General features: G+C 43.6%; 2 protein-coding genes across 5 annotated transcripts; both read left to right on the top strand.

Moving 5' to 3' along the window:
- Positions 1-765: 765 nt before the first annotated feature.
- plekhg7 (pleckstrin homology domain containing, family G (with RhoGef domain) member 7) lies at positions 766-17,885 on the top strand. 2 transcript variants are annotated; one of them, XM_036520505.1, is made up of 18 exons: positions 766-821; positions 1,526-1,656; positions 2,273-3,008; positions 3,841-3,863; positions 8,204-8,322; positions 9,351-9,391; positions 9,788-9,883; positions 10,156-10,305; positions 10,574-10,669; positions 11,186-11,287; positions 11,775-11,888; positions 12,557-12,731; positions 15,793-15,908; positions 16,252-16,339; positions 16,443-16,522; positions 16,791-16,944; positions 17,243-17,340; positions 17,728-17,885. In XM_036520505.1, the coding sequence occupies exons 3-18, from the start codon at positions 2,373-2,375 to the stop codon at positions 17,833-17,835; spliced, it is 2,196 nt and encodes a 731-aa protein (XP_036376398.1). In that variant the 5' UTR covers positions 766-821; positions 1,526-1,656; positions 2,273-2,372; the 3' UTR covers positions 17,836-17,885. The 2 variants fall into 2 exon arrangements, with proteins under 2 accessions (XP_036376398.1, XP_036376397.1); XM_036520504.1 differs by lacking the exon at positions 766-821 and having other exon boundaries at positions 1,341-1,656.
- Positions 17,886-19,756: 1,871 nt separating this feature from the next.
- LOC118772220 (apoptosis facilitator Bcl-2-like protein 14) lies at positions 19,757-23,259 on the top strand. 3 transcript variants are annotated; one of them, XM_036520527.1, is made up of 7 exons: positions 19,757-19,864; positions 20,323-20,453; positions 20,992-21,276; positions 21,362-21,454; positions 21,858-21,916; positions 22,492-22,761; positions 23,150-23,259. In XM_036520527.1, exons 3-7 carry the CDS (start codon positions 21,024-21,026, stop codon positions 23,189-23,191), a joined length of 717 nt encoding a protein of 238 aa, XP_036376420.1. In that variant the 5' UTR covers positions 19,757-19,864; positions 20,323-20,453; positions 20,992-21,023; the 3' UTR covers positions 23,192-23,259. The 3 variants fall into 3 exon arrangements, with proteins under 3 accessions (XP_036376420.1, XP_036376421.1, XP_036376422.1); XM_036520528.1 differs by lacking the exon at positions 19,757-19,864 and having other exon boundaries at positions 20,216-20,453; XM_036520529.1 differs by lacking the exons at positions 19,757-19,864; positions 20,323-20,453 and adding an exon at positions 20,705-20,725.
- Positions 23,260-23,839: the final 580 nt, after the last annotated feature.

Raw genomic sequence — 23,839 nt, 5'->3', positions numbered from 1 at the left:
TACTTTGTGCTGTACAAGAGTACAGGGACAAGACTGCTGAGGTTGAGTGACGGTCATCGTTCAGCTCAGCAAAGATTTAGTTCACTGTCTCACGGAATCGTGACTAACATTAATTACGCATTCTCTGCGCATTAAAATGTTAGGATTGTCATTGCTATAGCATACAAAACTGTTGGGGGGTGGGGGGGGGATCTGGGTAATTATGTTGATAAAGCCTTTTCAGCATTGTTATCATTCATCTATTGTAGCTGCAACAATAACCATAATAATAAGTTAATAAAATGTGTTAAATAGTAGAAAAGTTAATGTTCTGATTTTCTGTCACTGGATAATTACAGTGATTCACTAATTGTTAAGTATTAAACTTTGCTGAACGAAACTGGTGAAATTAGAAGTCTTTGTGTCGCCACAAACACCAGAGGCATCCAGCAGGCTGTGTGCAGCACTCAAAAAATCATTACAGACGATTTGAAACTGGATTTGGTCTGTTTAAATGCACCAGACATTAACTGAGTTCATACATTTAAAAACCGAAGTTGTGGATTGTAAATCCAATCATTTCCGCGGCAACTGATATCACTCCATAGGTATACACCCCACAGGCACCAGTGGTCATGACACAAACAGTGAAATATAATGTAATGTGCGGCACCAGCCACCAGGGATCCTACAACCGCTGAAAATGCGGCGTACAGTCAGAACTGCGCGGTGGAGCTCAAACACCAAGCTAGTGCCGTAACTCCAATGCAATTTCGGAGCGGCAGACAACTGTTGAATAAAACAACTGCTTCTTACGGCTACACTTTTGCCATGTTTTAAAAGTAAGGGTTGGGGATTGAGTTTATTTTACTAAGGAACCACGCTAAAATTCATCTTAGTTTAAAAATTACACGAATGATTTCTCATCGGCATATTTTCAGAAAATAAATTAAATGAGTTAGAAGTAGCCTGTTAGTTTATGTAAAGTATATTCGCCCAGCTGAAAACTAATGTATTATGACAGTTTTAATATTTTAATGACAGTAGGAAGATGACTCCTGAATCTTGTGTTCTTCATTTATACATAAAATTTATGTACACAAACATTCCGGACAATAAACATGCATGTCATAATATCATAATACCAGCTTTGCTTCATGGAGAATTCGGTGAAATTAAGTTTAAACGTAAACATTACACGACAGCACCCATGTAAATTAGCCTACAGCAAGTGTAATATACTTGGCTTGCTTCATGCGTATTATATTAGGAATATAGGCGTAAACCTTTAGTCACTGCCTTGTCAAAGAAAATCCGTTATGCTCCACCCTCCCTTATTTTCAGTCAATGGCGTCCACAAAGTTTGGTGTTTGTCACAATAAAGGCGGAGTGGGTTTTGCTGTTGCTGTGTTTTAAGGTTGGTCTATTATATAAGATACAGTCTCCGTAGCTAAGCGGGTTTTTTCCGTCTGATCGAAGTGCCGGGCGAGATGTTTGCCAAGCCTGAACCAACTGTTCCTATTCTCCTGACCTTTGTCCTGTGAAGAGGAGCTGTGCCATGCATCCAGACCGTCAGTGCTGCCATTACCCCCATTCTCTCCTGACGCATTCTCAGAGCAGTCACTGCGTACCGAGCCTGCTGCCGAGGGCTACCGGACGGCGAAAACAGACTTTACCGTAAGTTACAACAGCACTTAATCTCTACTAATTTAAATCACATTTTTAGGGAGCAAAGCCGTGGGATATTTTTATACTGAATTATAGTATGCTATCTATCGCTAACAACATTAAATATCATAGTAGATTGCGTTACCAGACCTGCATTCGACTCGCGCGTAAATACGGGCGTCTAAAAAGGGTTTCATGCGAATAACATATTGACTGGAGCCATAGCAATCACTGAAATATATAGCAGGTTGGTAGCCTGTGTCCTATCACGAGCCATATTGGATGTTTTTGCTTTCTTTGTGTTAACTTGCTTGTCTATTGTAGCATGAAATACTGGGATTATTCTGAGACAGGTGCATTTTCTCACCTTACCTGTTTCGCACGCATTACTGACACCGTGCGGTATTAAACTGATGATATATTGCTACGCAAACTCAATATGATACTGCACCTGCCGCGGTGGTGTACTCTGGACTGAAACCTTGTTGCAACGTTGAGGTAGTGAGTCAGTGTTGTCTAAAGGTTATTTCTCTTAAAACCAATTATCCTGTGTGACAAGCACCGAACTTCATTAACTTTATTTTCTTTGATGCATTTTAAAAGATTTTTCGTCGATTGCTTACAGGTATGCGTCTTTTTTACGCACGATGCCAGAAAAACACAGTAAGTGAAAACCTGTCTGGACGCCTCTGTTCTGGATTTAATACCATGTTTTCGTGCGCAAAATGGCTTCAGTGAAACAGACTACGATAATCTGCGAGAACGGACAAAACTTTGATGAAAACTTGGAGTGGAGCTACATTGAGTGGCAAGTTCAGGAAGATGGTTCTACTGGTGTATGCAGCGCGCAGACACAAACCGCCACAGTGCCTACGGAGGACAAGGAAACACAGACCAGCCACCCGGTAATAATGCGGATAGATTTAGCAAGGACACCTTCGAAACTGAAAAACGCGTCGTTTGTGGAATCTGACGGAATTCTCACGCCGCTCTTCCAGTTTGACCGGCAGGCGCCTGGTCGTATTTCTACCTCTCCCACCTTGAGGAGAATGAGGAAGAGTACGAGGCGTCCGCAGATGGATTTCCGGGACCCCACGAATATGGACAACAGGCAGGAGGATTTGGGCGCGTCTGAGACACCCTCCCCAGAGAGTCCCCTATCACCTGCACGCAGGCTCAGGTCCCCACTGGCAGCTAGTCCGCTCTCCGATGGGGAATTCCATCAGGGCTGCCAGGCGGAGTCATCCTCAATGCGAGATAAAAGCAGGTCGAGTAGATCGAACACTTTGGACAATGGTGTAATCTGCAGAACACTGGAAAGTGTCATTACAGACTGTGAAGGCACAGAAGACTCTGACCAGGTAAGGCTCGAAGGAGAGTCACTCCTGGTCAACTGAATGAAACCAAAGTTTGAAATACATACGCATTTTAAAATTACACCAGATTTACTGTGAAGTACTACCGTGGTAAAGAAACAGGGTGAGCATCTCACATCACACACACACTCTTACACATACACACATGCTTTCTTTTTCACTAAAATACACACACTTTCTCCACTCTCTGTAGCTCTCTCTCTCTCTCTCTCTCTCTCTCTCTCACACACACACACACACACACACACACGCACACACACACACAGAGCTCCTCTCCCTGTCAAAGCCATTCCACTCATTCTGCTTGACCTCAGGGGCAGCAGCCTAGTAACAGATCTTTTGACAACCAATGAATCAGCATTTACACACGCTGACAGCTTTGGCCCACCTCACGTCCCGGCCGCATCTGGGCCCCAACCATTGCACACAGCCAAAAGAGGAGGAGTCATCTGTCCAAACGTACAGGGGAACTTCAGCCACAGTTTCCCATTGTGCTCCAGAGAAACTTCTGCATTAGTGCTATTCAGACTTTGAATGCATAACTTTCCAAGGCCAGTACTAGTGTGTGTGAGATAAACCTGTTTTGCTCAGCAGCTGGGTGAAACACCAGCAACACCTGATTTGAAAAACAAACCTAGAGCCTGTGTTTGTCTATCTGTTGAAGGCTTTGAAAGGCTGTGAAGTAAACTGTCGTTTTGCCCTGCTGTTCCATGTCTGAACTCACAGTCCCTCAGAAGAAACGTGGTGGGTGTCAGGTGGAAACTGGACGGTCAGCATCAGTATCTCCTCTTACAGAGCTGTTTGTTTCTTTTTGCAGGAAAAGGACTCTTGCCACAAAAGGTGGGTGAGGCCATGTGTTTTAAAAGTAACATGAATGTTTTGCATATTTCCAAACAGCAAAGAGCAGATTAGACTGAGAACAATCTTCATATTCCCTGCATGTGTGACATTTTAGTTTGCATGTCAAGACTGTAATTTTCCTGAAACTCTGCAGTTAGAGGGAGTGGTCAAAGCTGAGCCCAGCGCAAGAGCAAATGACATCAAAGCCTAATCCCCTCAATAGTAAACAGAAATTTCACACACCTCCAACGTTGTCCTGGAACCAAATTCAGCCCCGTTCTGTTTACCAGTGATTTGCCTTTGCAAATTAGGGAACACAAGCTCATAAACCTTAGTTCTCATCTCATTTCCTCCTGGAAGAAGCATGTAGTGGGCCAGGATTTGTATATATGAAAACACGCAGTTTGTGACACCGTGCAAGTACAGAGCCCCCTGTGACAGACTGGCCCGCTCGCTGGGGCAGCTCATTGTCCATTGTGGCGCGGCATTGTTTGGGCCCAAACTCGCAGGGACGTGCAGACCAGACGAACCTCATTAGCATTGTTTGCTACACGATGGCCAAACCCGCCTGCCGGAGAACACTGTCCTTTCAGGGAACAATAATTGGGCCATTTTGTCCCTTAATTACGCTCTGGCACTGTCCACACTCAGTTGATGAACCCTGTGCGGGATTGAGCACGACAGAAAGTTTTGGACATCATTATTCCATTCGGGACAACACAAAGCTCCTTGTGATGGCGCAAGCTGGCCACCTGATAGAGAGACAGCACTCTGACCCACCAAAAGGAGACACGGTGCCATTGTGGAGGTGCCCTGCCATAAACTGCAATTAGCAATGACCTGTTTTCAAGCCCGATTATGCAATCTCAGGAGTTCTGTTTTTTTAAAGTGCCAGTACAGCTATTTATTTATTTAGCAGTCCTCATGGAAGCAAAACAGTACAACAGAACAAGGAAAACCTATAAGCACACAAACCAAAACCACACAACAAACAGATATATACTGAGGTAAAGGCCACACAGTCTCTTTACAGATAAGCACAGGTTATCCAATCTTTCTTGTTTTATATAAAAGGAACAGGGTATATCTGTACATTACAGTTCTGTGGATGGTGGCTCTGCTACTGGAGTTAAACTGAGTTTGACTCTGCTGTGGTTGGAGGGCTTTGGGCCCTGTACTAAGCCTGCGTCTCTTCGCAGGAGTTGCTCTGAGTGGAGATGAATATCAGGAGCTGCTCTGAGTGGCTGTGGATTCCACAGGTCTTGATTGCATCTGTTAGGACCGTTATCAAAACAGCTCTAAATCTGCTACTGTCTGGAAACCTAGCAACCTAGCGCACTCTCTACTTTCTTGTCCCTGTGGTTGAACGAAATTTGGATTCGCAAGAAGATGCATTGTGTTTGAGCAGGAACAAACAACATATCCTGTCAAATCTCTTTTACAGTGAGCCAGTCACTGTGGATCTTCATTTCAGGGGAAGGGAAACTTGCTTGCCCAGCACTGGTAACTCCACATGGAGGGGTCAGAGGTAGAAGGTCACAGAGTCACAGGTAGAAGGTCACAAGGTCATAGGTAGAAGGGCAGAGGATCACAGGGTCATAGATTGAAGGTTACAGGGTGACAGCGTCACAGGCAGTGGAGCCAGTGGAAGGCAAGGTACGCAGAGTTCAACTCTCCTCTTACACTAATATCTTTCCAAGGGGCCAAAACCTGCAGCACTGCGATGCAATATTGTGCAATATGAGTAGAGTTGCAACCTCCAGCACAAAACTGATGGACACCCTCCAGATCACCCCCCATGGGTGCGACACATGACCATCACCCGCCCCACCCCGCCATAACTGCAGAGGATCATGGGAGAGTACAGGCTCAAATCCAGCAGAACAGCTGAGAGTGTGTCAGGGTATATCAGCTCCCAGGGGTATCAGGTGGAGACATACCTGTTTGTCGTCTTTCCCCTAAAGATGTCCAGAGGGTCCCTCAATCAAATGGCATTCCTGTCAGTCTACAGGGTCTTGTTTTTATGCTGTGGGCTCTGATGGGGATAAGTCATTATGAATCATACTGCTGCGGCTTATGCGCTGAAACTGAAAACCTGTTTAAAACCAACTTCTGACAAAGAAAGCTTTTATCTGAAAGCTCACAGTAGCACTTTCTCAGCATGAACAATTACAGTCTTTTACACAAAATATATCAAAGAAACAGTATGATTATTTTAACGACTACATGTTTGTTTCCACTTGAATGAAATTACAAGGACATGATGATCTGAATTCAAAGCATGCGCTCCTGGTGTTTCTCTTTAATGTTGTTTCCTTGCCAAACAGATGTCACAATCCTGTCCTACCCTTCAGGTCAGACTTCAGTCAGCGATCACACCAACTCTCACTTGTTCTTTTCGCTTGACGGCATTGCCAAGAGATGTATGTGCGTACATGTTGAATACATACTGTATGTGCTGCTCCTGTTAAAGTTACACGCCTTTGAACTAGGCAATTATTCACTCTAAGGGGTACAGCGCTGTTCCTTTAGGCCAATATTCCTTTAGATCTCATTCATTCAAGGACTAAAGCAGCGTGCTGACGCCCCAGGGATCATATGAATTCTGACAAACGTCCTGCAGGAGACATGTTTATGGCAATACCTGAGCTGGGGGGATGGCATTCCACACTGTCTTGTATGCGTAATTGCAGGGTGCACACTGCTGTGTGTTTTCATTGCGCCTGTGTTCAGAGCAGCTTTATTGGGGTTTAACTCAGAAACGCGCCGAAACAAAACCGTGCATTCCGCAAGGTGTAATTCGGTAACCATAAAGACACACAGTCGCTCGTGCACGCACACATAACCACACGCGTGCACACGCGCACACACACACACGCACGCACGCACGCACGCACGCACACACACACAGCCAGAAATTTCCAGTGTAAGTGACACAGGACACAGGAACACCTATAAATACAAGAGAAGAGGCAGAGTATCACTCCTGGGTGGAGGTAGCACCTGAGCCCACAGGGTGTGCCCATGAATCACCTGTCTCTGTTCTTCTCTGGCTTTTATGAAGGAGCACAACAGCAGCTCCACATTCATATGCCGCTATTATAAAAGGCATTGTTTGTCTGTACCTAATACGTAAACACCATTTCCCCTGATTCTTCTATTGAGGCAGCAATAGAACTACTCCTGTTACGTAACAATGCTACTGTAGCCCAGCCTGTCGAGCACGAATCCTCATTTACTTTCCCACAGAGAGGAGATATCTCAGCAATGCGCAAATGTGAAAAGGAATTCTCTTATTTCCTGCTGAAAGTTTCTTGGCAGGTGGGACAGTCTGTTTTGTGTCTCTATTCCTCTGTGAAGGTTTGCAGAGTGTACACTTCACCTGGGAGGTTTGACAGAGTCCTGTGGGGCAAAGTGCAAGAATTTTCTGCATCCATGAGTCATAACAGAAAGGTGTATAGTTTAAATAGGACAGTAACTGTCCACACCAGTCATGATTTTAAAACTACTGCCTTTGTATTAGATCTAATATGTTTCTTGTTCTCAGTATGGCACACCCACATGCCCCAGAGCCCTCTGAACTGACCCCATTACCTCACATCCTGACACACCTGGATGTGATGTCATCAGTCTTCATTACAGGAGCTAAGGCCCTTGGGGATGATGTCACTGCTCTGTGTCTGTCTAGACTGGGTGCCTGTGGTAGTGATATCGCCAGGCTGTCTCAATGTAGGAATGATTTTACTGTTCTGTCTCTGTGTGGATTAGGCAACCATAGGAATAATATTAAGGAAGAGCACTTGCAACTGCAACATTGCCACCTTGAGTGGGCTCTGCGGTTGTACCCTTGGGCAAAGTACATAACCCAGATTACCTCAGAAAATATCTAACTGTATGGATGTCTAACTGTATAGACGGGAGTGATGTCATCATATACTCATACTGGTGAAGAGGCCCATCTGATAAAGCAGGCTAAAGTGTTTAGGCACACTGCACTTATAGACTACTACATTGATAAGACTTATACTGCACTAGCCTAGCTGGTCTAATAGCAGTTACAGCCAGTTACAGCAGTTAATCTGCAGAGATGTTCTGAGGGAATGTGCTGTTAGATCCAGACTTTCACTGCAGGGTTTCTCTAATATGCAGTTAGATCCAGGTTTACACTGGAGATTTGGTCTGAGGGAATTTTGCAGTTACATCTAGGCTTACACTGCAGAGTTGGTTTGAGGGAAATTTGCGGTTAGGTCCAGGCTTACGCTGCAGAGTTGGTCTGAGGGAATGTGCAGTTAGAGCTGGTGCAGAGGAGACCCTTGACTCCCGCACGTCTGTTTCTACAGGCTACAGGAGAGGAGACGCAGCTCTGTGGTCGTCAGCCTGCCAGGCCTGGATGTGTCACCAGGGGATCTGTTTGTGTCCAACGGGGCAGCGGACATGCTCAACGACTCCACATTTTCAGGTAAAAACCCAGCTAATTTCTTTTCGTTTTGTTCTTTTTTAACAGTCAGCTGTTTTTTCTGAACAGTGATTATTGAATGGATAGTAACTGTAGCTAAGAAGCTGTATTTTCATTATGGTAGCTTGCTAGCTGTTTTAGCTTTATTACTTTATTACTCTCATTGTAGTCATGGAAATTATATTAAATTTAACTCACAGCTGTTTAAGCAGGCAAGCTACCAATTTTTAAACTGATCTGTCATTCATTAGACAGCTAAATCATAAATGTGACTTTGAACAGTTATTTATTACATTGATCACTGCTGAACAGTGAAACAGAAGTACAATGATGTTGTCGCAAGCTATTGTATTTAGTACTGATTGAAAGAACACCCTGTACTTTGGGTACTGCTTCTGTAATGTTCAATGTTGTTATGCACGATAAATCTAGTGTAGCGTACCATTTCAGCCATTACAGCTTTTAATAAAGGAGATGAAAATTCCTCTGACATACAGGCAAAAATTTAATTCAAACTTTTACATTTATTATCACATTTGATATTATATTTATATTATTATTTTTTATAGAATCTATATATTCTGCTGAATCTCTCTGTCCTGTGAAACTATTAGAGAAAGAAGAGCTTGCTTAGGAGGTGTTAGTAATAGGCTGAATATACAACAGGACCCTGTTGGTCTGTGGAGAAACTGGGCAAAGTGCCCATTACATTCATTAATTGTAAAACGGGCCACTTGCCCAGAGAGAAACGGGTCAGTGGTCTCTCTGTGGGGTGAACTGTGTGCTTACATAAATTATTATCTCTTATAACACCATTCACTGGGCTGAAATTCCTATCTCCATCCCCCGTGCACCCAACCCCATGGTTCAAAAATAAGAGTAAAATCAATAAGTATAACTATTCATGCAAAACAATATTTATGCCAAGATTTTCATAACTACTCCAATAAGGAGTTATATTTGCATGTGTTTAAAAAATAAGCCATTTGTATTTTACCAGTGAATAAAGGTATGTTTCTTTTTCATTGTAGATTCCAAGAAATCAAAGTGGCCTTTCTCCAGACGTAGCACGGTATGTGTTAGCAGCATGCGGCTTGTTGTCAAAGCTGTGGAGTGGTGTTAAAGACAGTGCAATGGGGAGTCTGATCACCCAGAGAGAGCATTTGCTAGGGCTTTTTACATGCTTTATCCTTGAACTCTGAATGTCATGTCAGTTTATCCATTTACCTAGAGATAGGACAGTAAGAGCTTTAACCGGGCTAATATCTTAGAGGGTGGCACATCTGAACTCTATCTCACAGCATTGATATCCATATGATTCTAACCATGTCTCTCACACCATTGAGATCCATATGATTATAACCATGTCTCTCACAGCATTGATATCCATATGATTATAACCATGTCTACGATATGGGTCTGACATGTGCTTAAAGCTCAATGATAGTGAATGATCTTTTCTTTTCAGAGCAAAGGGAAGATCCGGTCAGCCTCTGATATTGAGAAGTGTCTCTCAGCAGCACAGATCCAAGACTGGAGGGACACAGACTTCCAGAGGTACAAGGTGAGCAGAGACATTGCATTGTATTGGACATTCCAGCTCTTACCTTCCTCCAGTTTCCTGCTTTTAGTTCTATCAGGTTAGTGTAAGGAGTGTGTGTTAGTCAAAGGAGACTTGACTTCTGTGGCTGCAAAAGCATATTTAGTAGTTTCGTGTTCTGCAGCAGAAATTGAGCTTCCACAGCACACTGTAATGTAGACAACAGAACAGTGTGCAGATGCACCAGTGTGCGCAGACAGAACAATGGAGGAAAACACTGTCATTGCCTTTTCCAGGACTGCTCACTGGGGAACTTCCTGAAGACTCATGGCTGCGCAGACGGGGCCGAGGGTTTGAATCGGGATTGGAAGAGAGAAGAGGCTGTGTGGGAACTCTTCACCAGCGAGTGCATCTACTTCCTAGACCAGCTGATGGTGCTCAAAGAGGTACGCTCGATGTTCCCCAGTGAGTGCTGTGTATGTATGTATGTATGCTCAATAACTGTGCTGCAAAATGTTCCTTTCATGCTTTTATGTAATTACGGTATGTTTAAATTTCGGGCTTTAGTGCAGCGTTCATCACTATACAATAACTATATCACTATACAATAACTGTTCAATAACTCAACTGTTCAATAACTGTTCATGGAACTGGATTCAGCAAAGATTGAGTGGCTCACTAAGTCCAGCACACTTTGCCTGTCATCCGTTTCAGGTGTTTCTTACCACACTGACCCACCTGCAGGACAGCGACTGCCTGCCGGACATTGATCCCTGGAGGCTCTTTGCCAATCTGAATGAACTGTGCCTGGTGAGACTCCGCCCCTTCCGCAATGCATCCTGGGAAACACCATAACAGAACAGGTTCTGTCAGTGTGATCTCCCCTCTTTTCTCTCTCTGCTGGATAGACTGGTTTTACCTCTCTCATCCAATTCTGTGTGAGTTATTTTCAGGTAACAGGTACATTATGTTATTAGAACATTACCTGATTTATTTGTCTTATCCACGGTGGCAAATAAAGCACAGCTTGCATTTACACTTTATCCAGCTGGGCGTTGACTGACAGTTACATTGCTCACATCCCTTGCTTCAGGGAGTTGAACCTGCAGCACTGTAAACACCAGCTCACTCCCTTCAGCAAGACATCACCCTGCTAGGAGAACGAGGGGTACTGACAATTTGTCCTGCTTTACGTAGCTTATACAAATGTGACTGACAACAGCAGGCCCAAGGTGTCATACAAAGCACAGTTTCAAACACAGACTGCATCCTGTTGTCTGAGGGTTAGAATGAGGTGTGTGTGTTTGGGATGACTGTACTCTGCAGGTCAGTTTCGGGCTCTTGACCAGCCTTCTGCGTGTGATCAGAGACTCCTGGGAGATACCAGTCACAGGCAACACTCCCAACCTGCAGGACCTACTCACCAAGGCAAGCGTCACAGATTCTGCCTCATTACAGTGAGAGAGGCTGAACGGTGTTTACCTGTGAGATGAACTGTCTGTGAGAGCTGAACTGTGTCTCTGAGCTGCGTTTGTGAGCTGAACTGTGTCTGTGGGCGGAGCTGTGTGTATGAACTTAAGTGTGTCTGTGAGCAGAGCTGGTTCTGTGAGCTTAACTATCTGCAAGTGGAGCCGTGCCTATGAAGTGAACTATGTCTGTGAGCTTAACTCTCTGCAAGTGGAGCTGTGTCTGTAAGCAGGCTGCACCAGGCTGTTGACCATAAAAGCAAAAATGTTAACATAATTAAAACATTAAACCATTTAAATTAAGATTCTCACGTTTGACCATTATTCTTGTGAATAATTTCTCAGGTCAACAATTTATAAAAGCGTGAAACTTTCCATTTCCTCCTCAGTGTGTGATCTGGCTTCACTGCCATGTGGTGATTTTTGTTGGTTCTTACGGTGCTTTTCAGGCATTCAGTGAAAGCATTTGCCACTGTCATCAGAAGTACTGCCTCAACTACCCCACAGCAGTCAGTTACCTGGACAGCCTGAAGCAGAGAGAGGACTTCAGCACATACATCAAGGTAAGGCTCTCATTTGGGTAATTAATGGATTCATTTATAATTCAAGATTGTGTCGAAATTTGAGTGTATCCTAGCAACTTGATAGCAAGTAAATAGGCCAAGAGGACACCAGTCACCTAAGAATTTCTCAGAATGACATTTGACACAGTGCTTCCCCGCTGGAGAATGTGTGTCCCTAGAGGAGGGCATCCCTCTGCTAGGGTATGTGTCTCTGCAGAACAACATGTGTATGTTTCTCTAACAGGGATAGGAAGGACACACAAATTACAGTGTGCCTTGTTGGATTTCACTTTTTTTATTGCTCAGTGGAAGGGAGTGTGCTGACTATACTGTGTCAGTGCTGTATCACTATATGGAACTGTGCTGATGGCACCGTGGCGCTGTGACCATGTTAGCGTGACTGTGTTAACTGTGTCAGTGTGACTATGCTGATGGCACTATTGCAGTGTGACCACGTTAGTGCAACTGTGCTGACTGCCTGTGTCAGTGTGACTGTGATAACAGCACTGTGTTAGTGACTGTGTCAGTGTGACTGTGATAACCGCACTGTGTCAGTGCCTATGTCAGTGTGACTGTGATAACAGCACTGTGTCAGTGCCTGTGTCAATGTGACTGTGATAACGGCACTGTGTTACTGACTGCGTCTGTGTCTCTCTCCCTGCCCTCAGTGGTGCGAGCGGCATCAGGAGTGCAAGAGGCTGTACCTGCGTGACCTGCTGGTGGCGCCGCTGCAGCGGTTCACCCGCTACCCCCTCCTGCTGAAGAACGTCGGCAAGCGGAGCCAGAGCGAGGCGGAGAAGAGTGCCGTACAGGCCGTGGTGGAGCTGGTGGAGGGATCCATACGTGAGTCACACTTTACGCTGCACTTTCATACTCTAACACAGTGTTTCTCAATCCTACTCCTGGAGCCCCCCTGTCCTGCATATCTTCTATCTGTCTTTGCTCCAAACACACCTGATTGAAATGACTAACATGCTCTTGATTAAAGCAGGTGTGCTCAGCTAATCAAAAGTGCCACTGATGAGTTCAGTCAGGTAGGTAGAGCAGGGAAAGATAGAAAACGTGCAGAGCAGGTGGGCCCTAGGAGCAGGATTGAGAATCAGTGCTCTAACAGGTTAATGCAGCTGATCCGTGAGCAGTTCAGCTCTGCACACTAACAGTGTAAAGAGAACATAAACCACTGAAAGTCAGTCCTGAGTCAGCGAGTACGTTCCATGATGGAACCGGTATTTGACAACAGAATTTAACACTGTTTGACTAACTGCATGAACGCTGAAAAATGAAAACTGTGTCAAAAGTCATATTTTTTTTAAAGGTCATCTTTTACAGCAGTAGCAAACTCCGCATAGCTGCCAGGAGTCATCTAGTCCAATAAACGAGATTTAGAGGTGTAACGTCTGAGATGTGCCATTTATAGAGGCGATAGTGGTTATAACCACTTCCCTAGGGCTCCCAGGAAGGTCAACGGTTGAGGCGTTTGCTTTGACTTCATGCTGTGCTGTACAGCTAACGATGAGTGGGATCTGCTGCAGACAGGGGTTGCTCATCTCACTGCTCTCTCGTACCCTGTGTCTCATCAGGCTCTTGCTGGTTGCCTGGATTGACGTCAGTAAAGCCGTGCCCTTCCTTCGATTAGTGCTTGTAGTGTGTTTGCCAGCTTGCAGTGTGAAAACCAGTAGCGGTTGGCGTGTGAGTGTATCGGAGCGTGGCATTTGCTACGCCCCAGCACTCCTTTATGAGCACAGTGGTTGTCACGGTGAGACAAGCGTAACATATTCAATTGGCAGTTGCAAAATAGGGCTGCAGAAAGGGGAAAGCATTAAAGAATGACTTCCCTCAACGTGTGTAAACCACATGAAAAACCGTCAGTTCTTACATTAGTTAACTACAAATGGGAAGAAGATTAAAAGCGTAAATATCTTTAATTCCGTTAACATCGAGTCCTGTCAGTAAGCAATGATGTTCCTTGGTAACCAAGGAAGCAATTTAACCAATTTTTGTGTGTAGACCTTTTGTATGAGAACAAGTTATATTGTTACTACACTTTGGTGCCATACTCAACATTGTGTGTACATTGTGTGTGTGAGATCTACAAAATGCGGCTGAGTGGTAGATAGCAAAAAAAAAAATGCATTTCTCACAGCAGTTCTGCTTGTTGTTTGCCTTTACCTGTTAGCAGTGCATAACTAAGGTATTTGAGGAAGAAAGTCAACAGTTTTAAGTTCATTTTTTTATTGTAAAACTGTTTGACCGTGGCAGGGGTTCAGCAGATACATCAGATTTTCTGGATAAATGTGGAGCTGGATAGACTTTACACCTTGGTGAAGTAATAAGGAGTTAAGAATCTGTGAGCTTGTTTTTGGATCAATGCTGCACACATTCTGAGCGATTTTTTTTTTTTTACATTTGTCAGCCAGTCTACATCACTGTAACCATGGTTTTGGAGAGCCATATGTCTTGCCTGCAGGCTTTAATACCAGAAGCACCAGGTGAAGGAATTTCAAGTTTCTAGAGGTGCCCGTACTTGTTTTTTTGGCAATCAGCTGGGCAACCACAGGTACTGTATGTGGGAAATATGTAGCGCTGTTGATTGACTTACTTGTCGTCTATTGAACCTGATCATTCCAGGAAAGCAGCAGATGTTCTGTCACAATGCTTTCACATGAATGTTCTCCGTAGCCAGCGAGAGGGTGTGTTCTCAGAGCATTCAGAGTGAGGTCACGGGTTTGGGGTGGAGGTCTGATACCCAGCCACTATACTACAACCAGGTCCCTACACTCAAGGTCAGGCTCAGGACAGGTCGGGCAGATATTTTTCATCCAATACTTGGAGTCAGGTCAGGATGAGGATTATTTTATGTCATTTATGTGTTTAATGAGCTTTCATTAGCAGTCAGAACAGCAGAGTCTCTGGCCATAGACTGAAGTGCAGCACAGATTAGATTAGATGATTATGGGTTTGGGTTGGACTGGGTAACAAAATCAAGAATGGTACAGGTTTGGCCCAGTTGCAGGCTTAAACACTAACCCTAACCTTGGCCCAATTCATGTCCTAGAGGGAGGGTTACCTGTGGGACCATGGGTGTACTAGGTGTTGGTATACCACTATTTTACCCATAAGACTGTGCTCTGAACATAGTGTAAAAAATCCCTGCGCCAAAGTGCATCAGCTGATCCACTATCAGCACAAAGTCCTCGTCATTATCAGTGTAAGAATAATCTCCCAGATAAAAACACACTCCAAAACCACAAACACTATTTGAACATTAAGTACATAAGAGTTCTAAGTGAAACTTGGCCGGAACAATCTACAGTACATTATGCAAAGCACCTCTCCTCTCATATGCTGTTCACAGTCCAGTGGCACCGATGCAAAAAATATCTATAAATAGCACCATTACATCTGACAAGTCTTAGTTTCATTTGCATATTTGTGATATAAGGAAGTTTTCTCTATACAGTATATATGATCAAAAAGTATGTTAAATGCAGAAAATATTTTACTCAATCTGAGCATAGCTAACTACCTACAACTAAATTAGTTTCCTTTCACACTGTTGCCTTGCATTCCATTTTGAGCCAATGTGTACAAGTGCCAGTCAGTCCTGTTGGCCCTCATTGGTGGGTTCAGCGTTCTTTCTTACTTGCCTGGATCCGTTGAGCCAATAAGATGTAGTCAGAGGGTTTTTGTGCCACATGCACTCATAAACACTTTGCCATGGTTAACTCTGTATTACTAGACCCCTGTAGCCGTCAAATGACACTTAAAATTTACAAATCCTATCCTGGCAGTAGCTTCTGTGTTTCTCTAGTTCTTTGTGTTATATGTTTCACATGGAGACTAGTAAGAATGTGAAGACAGTGGTGGTGAAGATGATCCTCTCTTCTCTCCTGTGCCTCTGCAGATGACCTGGAGGGGAAGGTGAAGTGGCTGGATAACTATCAGCAGATGAAACGGCTGAAGGAGTCGCTGGTCTGGCAGCCAGTGTGGGACCGCGACAGGAGGGCTTTTGTACCAGAGGTACGCAGCACTGCCCAAAACCCGCGGGGTGCTAGGACCTCCCTCTCTCTCAGCTTACTCCCTTACGTCATCCCCCTTCTCCTGACGCTAATCTGACAGGGGGAAACTGTGAGGTGAAAATGACACCAGGTGGATTTGGGTTCTCACTGAGGCCGCCTACAGCTAGCTTAGTCTGTTCGCCGTATTAAGGGATTCATGTTACAACAGAGAGCGGTGCTACGTGCACACGGCTCTTATCGGTGCTTACTGTTTACGCACACGGCACAGCAGTGACGCTTAGTTTGTAATGCTAGAGCATGGCAGTACCCTCCTCCTGTAAAGCCACCCTCTCCGCTCCCCGCAGAGCCTCCGACACCTGATGAAGACGGTGAGCCTGGAGAACCTGGTGGCCAATCGCAGCCTGGTGCACGAGGGCCGGCTGGTGCTCATAGGTGAGCTTTGCCCCCATATGGCCTTACTGCGCTCCACAAGCACACGGGTGCTCAGTTTTTCCCAGTGTCAGTAAAACTGCATCCTGTCTGTGTGAACAAACAGAAAACGCAAAGCTGCAGGATGTCTACCTGTTCCTGTTTGACGAATTTCTGCTGGTCGCCAAGATGAAGCGGAATAAAAAGGTAAGCCAACAGACGAGAGCAGTGGATTCTGTGACAAGGATTCTGCCACAGTTGGTAGCTGCGTGGTAGCTGCAGTTCAGCACCCTCTGCTGGAGGAACAGAGGTACCTGCAGGCTGACGTTCCAGGCCTTCTTTTATGGAACCTTTTTAAAAATTTACAGTCATAATTGCCAGGGATGATCTGCTGTCTGTAAACTCACACGTAACTGAGCAGCAGTTAGGTTTAAAATTTAGTAAGTGGGAACACGGCTTCTCGTTGGACTTTCAGAAGTCTGCTGGGTTAGAATCGAACTCCATGCGTCCAGCGGTCAATCAGGAGCTCCAGGCCCTTCTGAAGGAGGGGTGCACCTTCACTGTGCTGGACCAGCCACTCTCTCTCGACCGGATCCAGCTCAGGAACATTGACCAACTCAATGCAACAGGTCAGTGCAGGGACACAGTCATAAGACTGTGTATTGAAAAACTTGATCCCACTCAGGAACCAGAACCAGCACAAAAGGACTGGATTGAACAAATTAACTGGAAATAAAAGACTTGATCACAGTCAGGACTGTGGAATGAGCCCAAGATTGTCTTCAAAACTGACTGTATCCACTATCCAGGACGTAGTCTGAAAGTTTGACTGCTGTCAGGATAGCTACTTTGCTCTCCCTGCAGAATGACTTCCCGTTTCTTGCATAATAGCTTCCTGTTTTAAATTCACCTGTGTTGTCATTTCAGCTTCTGGGCTGCCCAATTCCTTCATTATAACCCACCAGAACCGCTACATGCAGTGTGTCGCTGTATTTGTACTGCAGGCTCCCTCTGAATCCATCAAGGTACTGACCAATCTCTCCAGCTAGGAGTTTCGCTAACGGATCATGAGACCTTCCTACCCACACCCACACACACACACACACACACACTTCCTCTGCCGTACGTGTGTCAAACAGTGTGTCTCTGACTGAACTGAGATCAGTTCATTTTCCCCTTTTGATTTCATTAGTATCAGACTGGATAGTCACTGTATCTACCGCTTAAGGCCCATGATTATTTTTACATCAATTGTTTAGCAGATTTTTTTAGCGGGACTTACAGGTGTATAAGTAAATATTAAAATTTATATAGCTGAGAATCAGTCCTGACCTGAATAAGACAAGGTGTTCATGTTACTTGGCAAACACACTAAGAATGCTGTTTTTTCCTGTGACCCATGTTGATTTCAGAAAGCATGGATGTTGGCACTAGATGGTGCAGTAGAGGCGTTGCTGAAGCAGGAGTCCCAACAGCCCCGGGTCAGGAACTCCCTGTGGCTGGAATCCTCGCAGATCTGACCACCACCCTAACCCTGGCCTGCAACCACACAAGCGTTCAAGTCCGAAAAATTCACAGTATCACTGAAATATTTTATTAAAGTCATTTTGTAAAGAAGAGTTGGTCTTTTTCTTAGATGACACGTTGCTTGATCACAAGGGCGTTTTCTATGAAAGCACATTAATGCCATTTATGCACATGAATACATGCATAAGAGTCAACTCACTCATTTTCCCTTTAGAATAATTGATTTAGACAACAATCTCTTGATAAAGAGATTAAATGCCCTAAATATGCTTCTGTTTCAGTATGTTTCCAGCCATGGCTTCCCAGCTACTCAAGAGTGGAGAGTAAAACCAATGCCCAGTCAGCACATTAATCAGTATTAACTTATTAATCATGGACTATTAATAATAATACAGCTCAGGATATTTTTTAGCACCAAGATTCCATCTGAATCTGAAATGGCCGTTGTTCTGCTGACAATGAATGTCAAGTTTTGAAAACCACATTCAAATAAAACTCAGGATTCCAATCATTCTAAAAACCTTTCCACACAGAGTCTGAAGATGGGTGTCGTGAACAGTGGCTTATCAGTCAAGGACGGCTTACAGAACATGGCTTGCAACATGGTATCATACTAATTGTTGCAAGATAGCAGTATATAAATGGGCTGCTATCAATTCACTGTATCCCATTACTATACACTTAAATGGGGAAAACAGTTGGCTTTTTGTGGGGGAAAAAAGCCATCTCTTCAATAAATTATTGATTGTTTGAGAAGGTAACGAAAAGATACCAATGCTTCCTTAAAATGACTTCCATAATAACTCCCATAAGAAGTGTGCTAATAATTTCCTTAGCCAATATGTGCATATGTTTTAAGAATAAGAATAAGAATAAGAAATACTTTATTAATCCCGAAGGAAATTTGAGACATTTTTTAAACACAGTTGAAAATGCAGTTAGTACAATTAGTACTTACTGTACTCCAACAGTTTCCTTTGCCTGCTGTGTATTTGGTAAGTTAAAATACGTTCTTTTTTTTACTGACAAAATACAGCACTGGTAAGAACAAACTGAAAGCAGCCTATAAAACATTCAGAATATCAGGGTTTTTTTTGGTGAGTCATCTCCCTTGGACATTCAACACATTTGTGGGGAACTCAGCTCCACAAGCCAATAACTTTCAGTTGTTTTATAACTTCAAAATACATATGAAATAATAAAATAGGCCCACTTTATGAATGATAAAAAATAAGGAATTGCAAAATAATTGTTTTGTTTATCAGTATTTGAAAAAAACCTATATAAACCCAATTACTGTATTCCTCTTACCAATGCCATGGGAACTGTAAATGTTAAAGAATTCATGTATTTTCGTCAACTTAGCTTTAATATTAATACCTAAGTACATTTCCAGTCAAAAGTTTGGACACACTTGATTAAGATAATGGAAAAAATGCATTCAAAGACATTTTGATCTAAAGACTTGTGCTTAAATGCTTGAAATTTGTTCCTTAGACAAATAGCCTATAAATAGTTGATGTTCATGTATGAATTTCTTGCCAAAAAAAAATATATAGATAAAAATTTGTAAAATTTATAAGATATCTTTGGGCTACTTTGAAGAATCAAAAATATAAGGTAGTTTTAATACTTTTTGGTCACTGCATAATTCCATTTGTATTATTTCATAGTTTAGATGCCTTAAACTGTTATTCTAAAATGTAGAAAATAGTAAAAATGAAGAAAACCCTTTCTATGAGTAGGTGTGGCCAAACTTTGTACTTTAATGTAACTTGACACTGGTGGACACCTCTGTCGCCTCCTGTATTACTCACATACCGCTAATCATGTCATATGACTAATTAACGAGAACTGGGAATACCCAGTTACCCCCCATAAAAAAAAACCAAAAAAAAAAACCTCCAAGCTTAATAATTGGTGGATGCAGAACGAAAGTGATCATTGAAGGTCGACTGTCCTTTTGGAACACTGAAGAGCCTAAACTTATGTTCTGTCGCTAGAGAGGGGAGGCTATTCAAGGTAGGTCGTTACAGCACAAGTAAATTACTGTTTACTTTAGGACACCTTGTGTGTCGAACTAGGTCAGCTACTGTAGACAAAGTAAGATACAAGACGTTAGGCAGCCTACTGTATGAGGTGTGGAAGCCGGCTTGTTTATTATTTTCTGTCCCGTCAGTTAATTGTCAGCTGAGAACAGTTTGAAATCGATACAGTAAACTACAGTAGTACGAACAAGTCTGCGCTCCAATTTGTTGATGCTTTATTTAATCTAATCTAATCTAATTTAAATCAACTATTTGCGACAATAGTGTACATCAGTTACATCAGTGTATTTCCTGTTAATTTGGAACATTGTCAACTCAGAAAGAATACGGACGCACACGCTGTGTTTTCACCAGTATTTCCATAATTAAAACTATTTAAAAGTGTTTAACGAACAGCTCACGCAACTGACCAGAGACGGTTCGAAATCGCAGGTTGGAGTTCGGGCTGCAGTAAGCTGAAGTCTCTTGAAGTGGACGCGCAATAGACGCTGGAACAGAACTGATCAGTGGTAACGAGGAACCGGGAAACCACCGTTCAAAGCGTCTGTGGGGTGGAAAACCAGGTAGATATTGTTGTTTCGAACAGAAGAATAAACACAGAAGTAAAACTTGATCGAAATATTCCCTTAAACACCTGATGAGGGCGGAACCAAGCAGCTCCATTCAGTCACAAGGTATTTCTCCGAAACCGAAACTGCAAGACAAGTCCAGACAAGACGCCGACTACTTGCTGCAGTTTCATGCTGTAAAATCTCCGAAATGGGACGCTTCTAAAGTATATATTTTTATTTCACGAAGTCATTATATATTTCAGATTGTTACTATCACTTAACAGGTAAGAGTCAATATTTTCCCAATATTTGTAAAAACGGGATAACATTGCGTCACATTTACTTTACCTGAATTTCCCGCATTGTGTATGGATAATTACACACAGAGAGCAAAGTTTAGAAGATTGTCAGACATTCTCTTGGTGATGCCACTCAGATTATTCAGTGTGGTAGGACAATCAGTACAGTCTTTTTTGTATCAGCTCGGATACAGTGAATCGAGCTAAAGAATATGTGCATGGAGTGGAACTCAGTCTATGCTGGGGTGCAGTGTATGTCCTAGGTGGTCCGAGTGTTGGGGAGATGGAGAACGGAGGGCTGAAGGCGATGGGGGCCAGTGAGGACAGCGTGGAGTTTAGGCTGCTTATGGCATATGCGCAGAAGAGACGGCCGCAGCCCACCAACGGAGACGCCACGCCCCCGCCAGCCAAGCCCCCGGCAGAGAAGAAGAAGAAGAAGAAGAAGACTATCAAGCTGAAGAAACTGTTCCTGGGGTGCATACACCCCGAGAAGGAGGACTCTGAGACCAGCACAGACCCTGATGCCCTGGGTGATGGTGAGTGTTTGAGATTCTGGGAGAGCAGTTAGGGAACCTGGGCCATTCTCCATTAGCCTGACTCCATCTCTCTGTGTCTGTGTAGGGGAGGCCCTGGGCATCCTGGCAGACAGGCTCAGTAAGATTGTGGAGTCAGTGGACCTGGGGCCTGGAGACATTGAGACGGACGCACCTGCTGGTAGGATCAGTGTTCAACACGTTCCCTGTACCACAATTAAACATTGGTGTGAAAGTACCTGCTACTCACACGATCCACTCAGTTCATCCCTTTTTCTTATAAAGCAGATACTTGACAGAAGAGGATTGAAAATGAAATGACAGTTTGAATTGCAGAGCCAGCTTGTTACGAATGTGTTTACAACATGCCCTTATCCTGGGCAGCCTGCATAGCCTGCATTTTTATCAACTATTTATACACCTGGATGTACTGGAAAATGTCAGGTTAAGAGTGTTTGTCAAGGAAACATCAGTAGAGCTGTAGCAGGGATTTGAACACAAAAGCATCTTTTTCTGAGTCAAGGTCCTGAATCATTTCAGAACACTGGTGTCCTGTTGCATTTCATGGTTGCATTTTTCTACAGATGATATTCAAGAAATTGTAGATTTACTGCGCGAGTCTGGAGACAAACTCAATGAAGAGGTAAGGGAATGGAGTGGCTTCTTCGCTGGAACAAGTTTGGCAAAAACACTTGTTCTTACTCCTTCATACTACAGGGAGTACACTAAGGTCTACACAGACTAAGGTCAGAGTAATTTATATACAGACAGATGGATTGTTTGGCCATCTGAACAATGGGAAGCTCATTTTTTAATCAATGTCATGCTTAAATTTTAGTTGTCTTGGTTAAAATGCTAGTTGTTTGGAATCTGTAAATGAGTTCTCCTGAAGAAGTTTGAAATACGAGGCTACAGAATTTTATCACGACTGAATGTGGCTTTCTGAAGAAAAATCCTGATGACAAAAATCAAGATTACATTTTACAGTTTTGAAAAACACAGATTAAAGATGTAATTTTAATCTGTTGACCAAATATGAAGTTTTGAAAAGTGGCCTCCAGAGGTTTATATGGGCAGAAACCCAAACCAGCAGATGTCTGTATGTAATGTTAAATGATGTGCAGACATATTCCAGATGATCACTGGGCCATGATGTGACAGCTGTCAGTATAATTCTTAATGCTCATATCCTTTGCTCTGTGTTTCCTGGATCATCAGTTTAAGAGGAATCCATCCCTGGCCCAGCGCTTCCACAGAGATTTCACCTACAGCCTTTTTGAGAGGATCACCACCCTGTTCCTGCAGAGGGTGCCACTGTCTGAGAATCACAGCACCAAGAGCCCACAGGAGGGCAACATTGCGCTTACCTGTGAGGTCACCAGGAGGCTGACTGCTGTAGACGCCCACCCAATGAACATGGTGATGGGCTTTGGAGCCAAATACCTGCAGGAGCATTTCTCCACCTGGGTCCAGCAGCGCGGCGGATGGGTGAGCGCTCAGCATCCCCGCATCACTCCCAGTGATGTCACAAACAGGGGTGACCTCACAAAAAGCAGTGACCTCACAAATAGGGGTGACCTGTCACATACATGAGACATTGCTTCAATATTCAAAAATTCACAGTCTCACTCATGCTTTAATGCTGCAGTAAGTAAGCCATTTAATTTTAAGGGTGGACCAGCGCTGTTGAGTAGTGGAGAGATCTTCACGTAATCACATCACTGCTAAGGTCACAGTTCCATTGTGAAAGGTTTTTCCTTCATTAGACTTTGACTGTGTTTCCTTCCTACTCGGGCATCCCCCGTTTACAGTGGTGAAGTGTGGGACAGTCAGGCATGTGTGCTCATGCTCTGCTCTGCGGTGTGTCTCTGTGCAGGAGAAAGCATTGGCCAGTGGAGAAGAAGATGAGGATCCGTGAGACAGAGGGATTATGGTCTCCTGCATCTTCAACCTGGTGCCATGAATCAAAACACTGTTAACTGTTAACTGCAGCCAGTTATTCTCAGGCTCTAATTATAGCTCAACTGTTTCACTCAAAGGATTTTGTACGAATAAAACCTGATCAATTGACTGTCTCTAGAGTGACAGGACCCTGAGGGAACTCAGCATGTGATGTTGTTGGGATCTATATTAGCTATCAAGTATTAATTTCTCCTTGAAGGTGTGTTAAATACAGAAAAGTGAGTGAGCTGTACAGAAAGGGGTTGAAATGGCTTAATGCCCACCTGCAAACTGCAAAAGAATGAAACAAGTGTTGAATAATGTTTTTCCCTGCTCTCGCCTAAGGTGGTGCAAGGGTTGTCACAGTTGAAGGATTTGGTTGCATTTTGTAACCACATTGTCTCTGTGGAATATCCAAGCAACAGTCAGATATGAAGGTATGTTTCCAGCACGTCGAAAGCAAAAACTGAGACTAATGGAAGGTTTTCTCTGGAAATGATTGAAAGGATTTGCCTCACAGATGTTTGTCTACAGACATGCACAGCGTGTGAATATGCAGCTGAATATGCACCATGACGGAGCTCAAAAGTACAGCAGCCATGTCAGACCTACAGGTTCAACTGAA

The sequence above is a fragment of the Megalops cyprinoides genome, chromosome 25 (assembly GCF_013368585.1).
Source record: "Megalops cyprinoides isolate fMegCyp1 chromosome 25, fMegCyp1.pri, whole genome shotgun sequence".
NCBI lineage: Eukaryota > Metazoa > Chordata > Actinopteri > Elopiformes > Megalopidae > Megalops > Megalops cyprinoides.
Note: the sequence above shows the minus strand (reverse complement) of the source record. Positions and strands in the feature narration are given on the sequence as shown.

Coding starts and splice junctions, on each gene's coding strand:
- LOC118772220 (XM_036520527.1), top strand. CDS start 21,024: ATGGAGAACGGAGGGCTGAAGGCGATGGGGGCCAGTGAGGACAGCGTG. Junction 21,277..21,361: donor CCCTGATGCCCTGGGTGATG/GTGAGTGTTTGA, acceptor GTGTCTGTGTAG/GGGAGGCCCTGGGCATCCTG. Junction 21,917..22,491: donor GAGACAAACTCAATGAAGAG/GTAAGGGAATGG, acceptor CTGGATCATCAG/TTTAAGAGGAATCCATCCCT.
- plekhg7 (XM_036520505.1), top strand. CDS start 2,373: ATGGCTTCAGTGAAACAGACTACGATAATCTGCGAGAACGGACAAAAC. Junction 3,009..3,840: donor GCACAGAAGACTCTGACCAG/GTAAGGCTCGAA, acceptor TTCTTTTTGCAG/GAAAAGGACTCTTGCCACAA. Junction 15,909..16,251: donor GGAGGGCTTTTGTACCAGAG/GTACGCAGCACT, acceptor CGCTCCCCGCAG/AGCCTCCGACACCTGATGAA.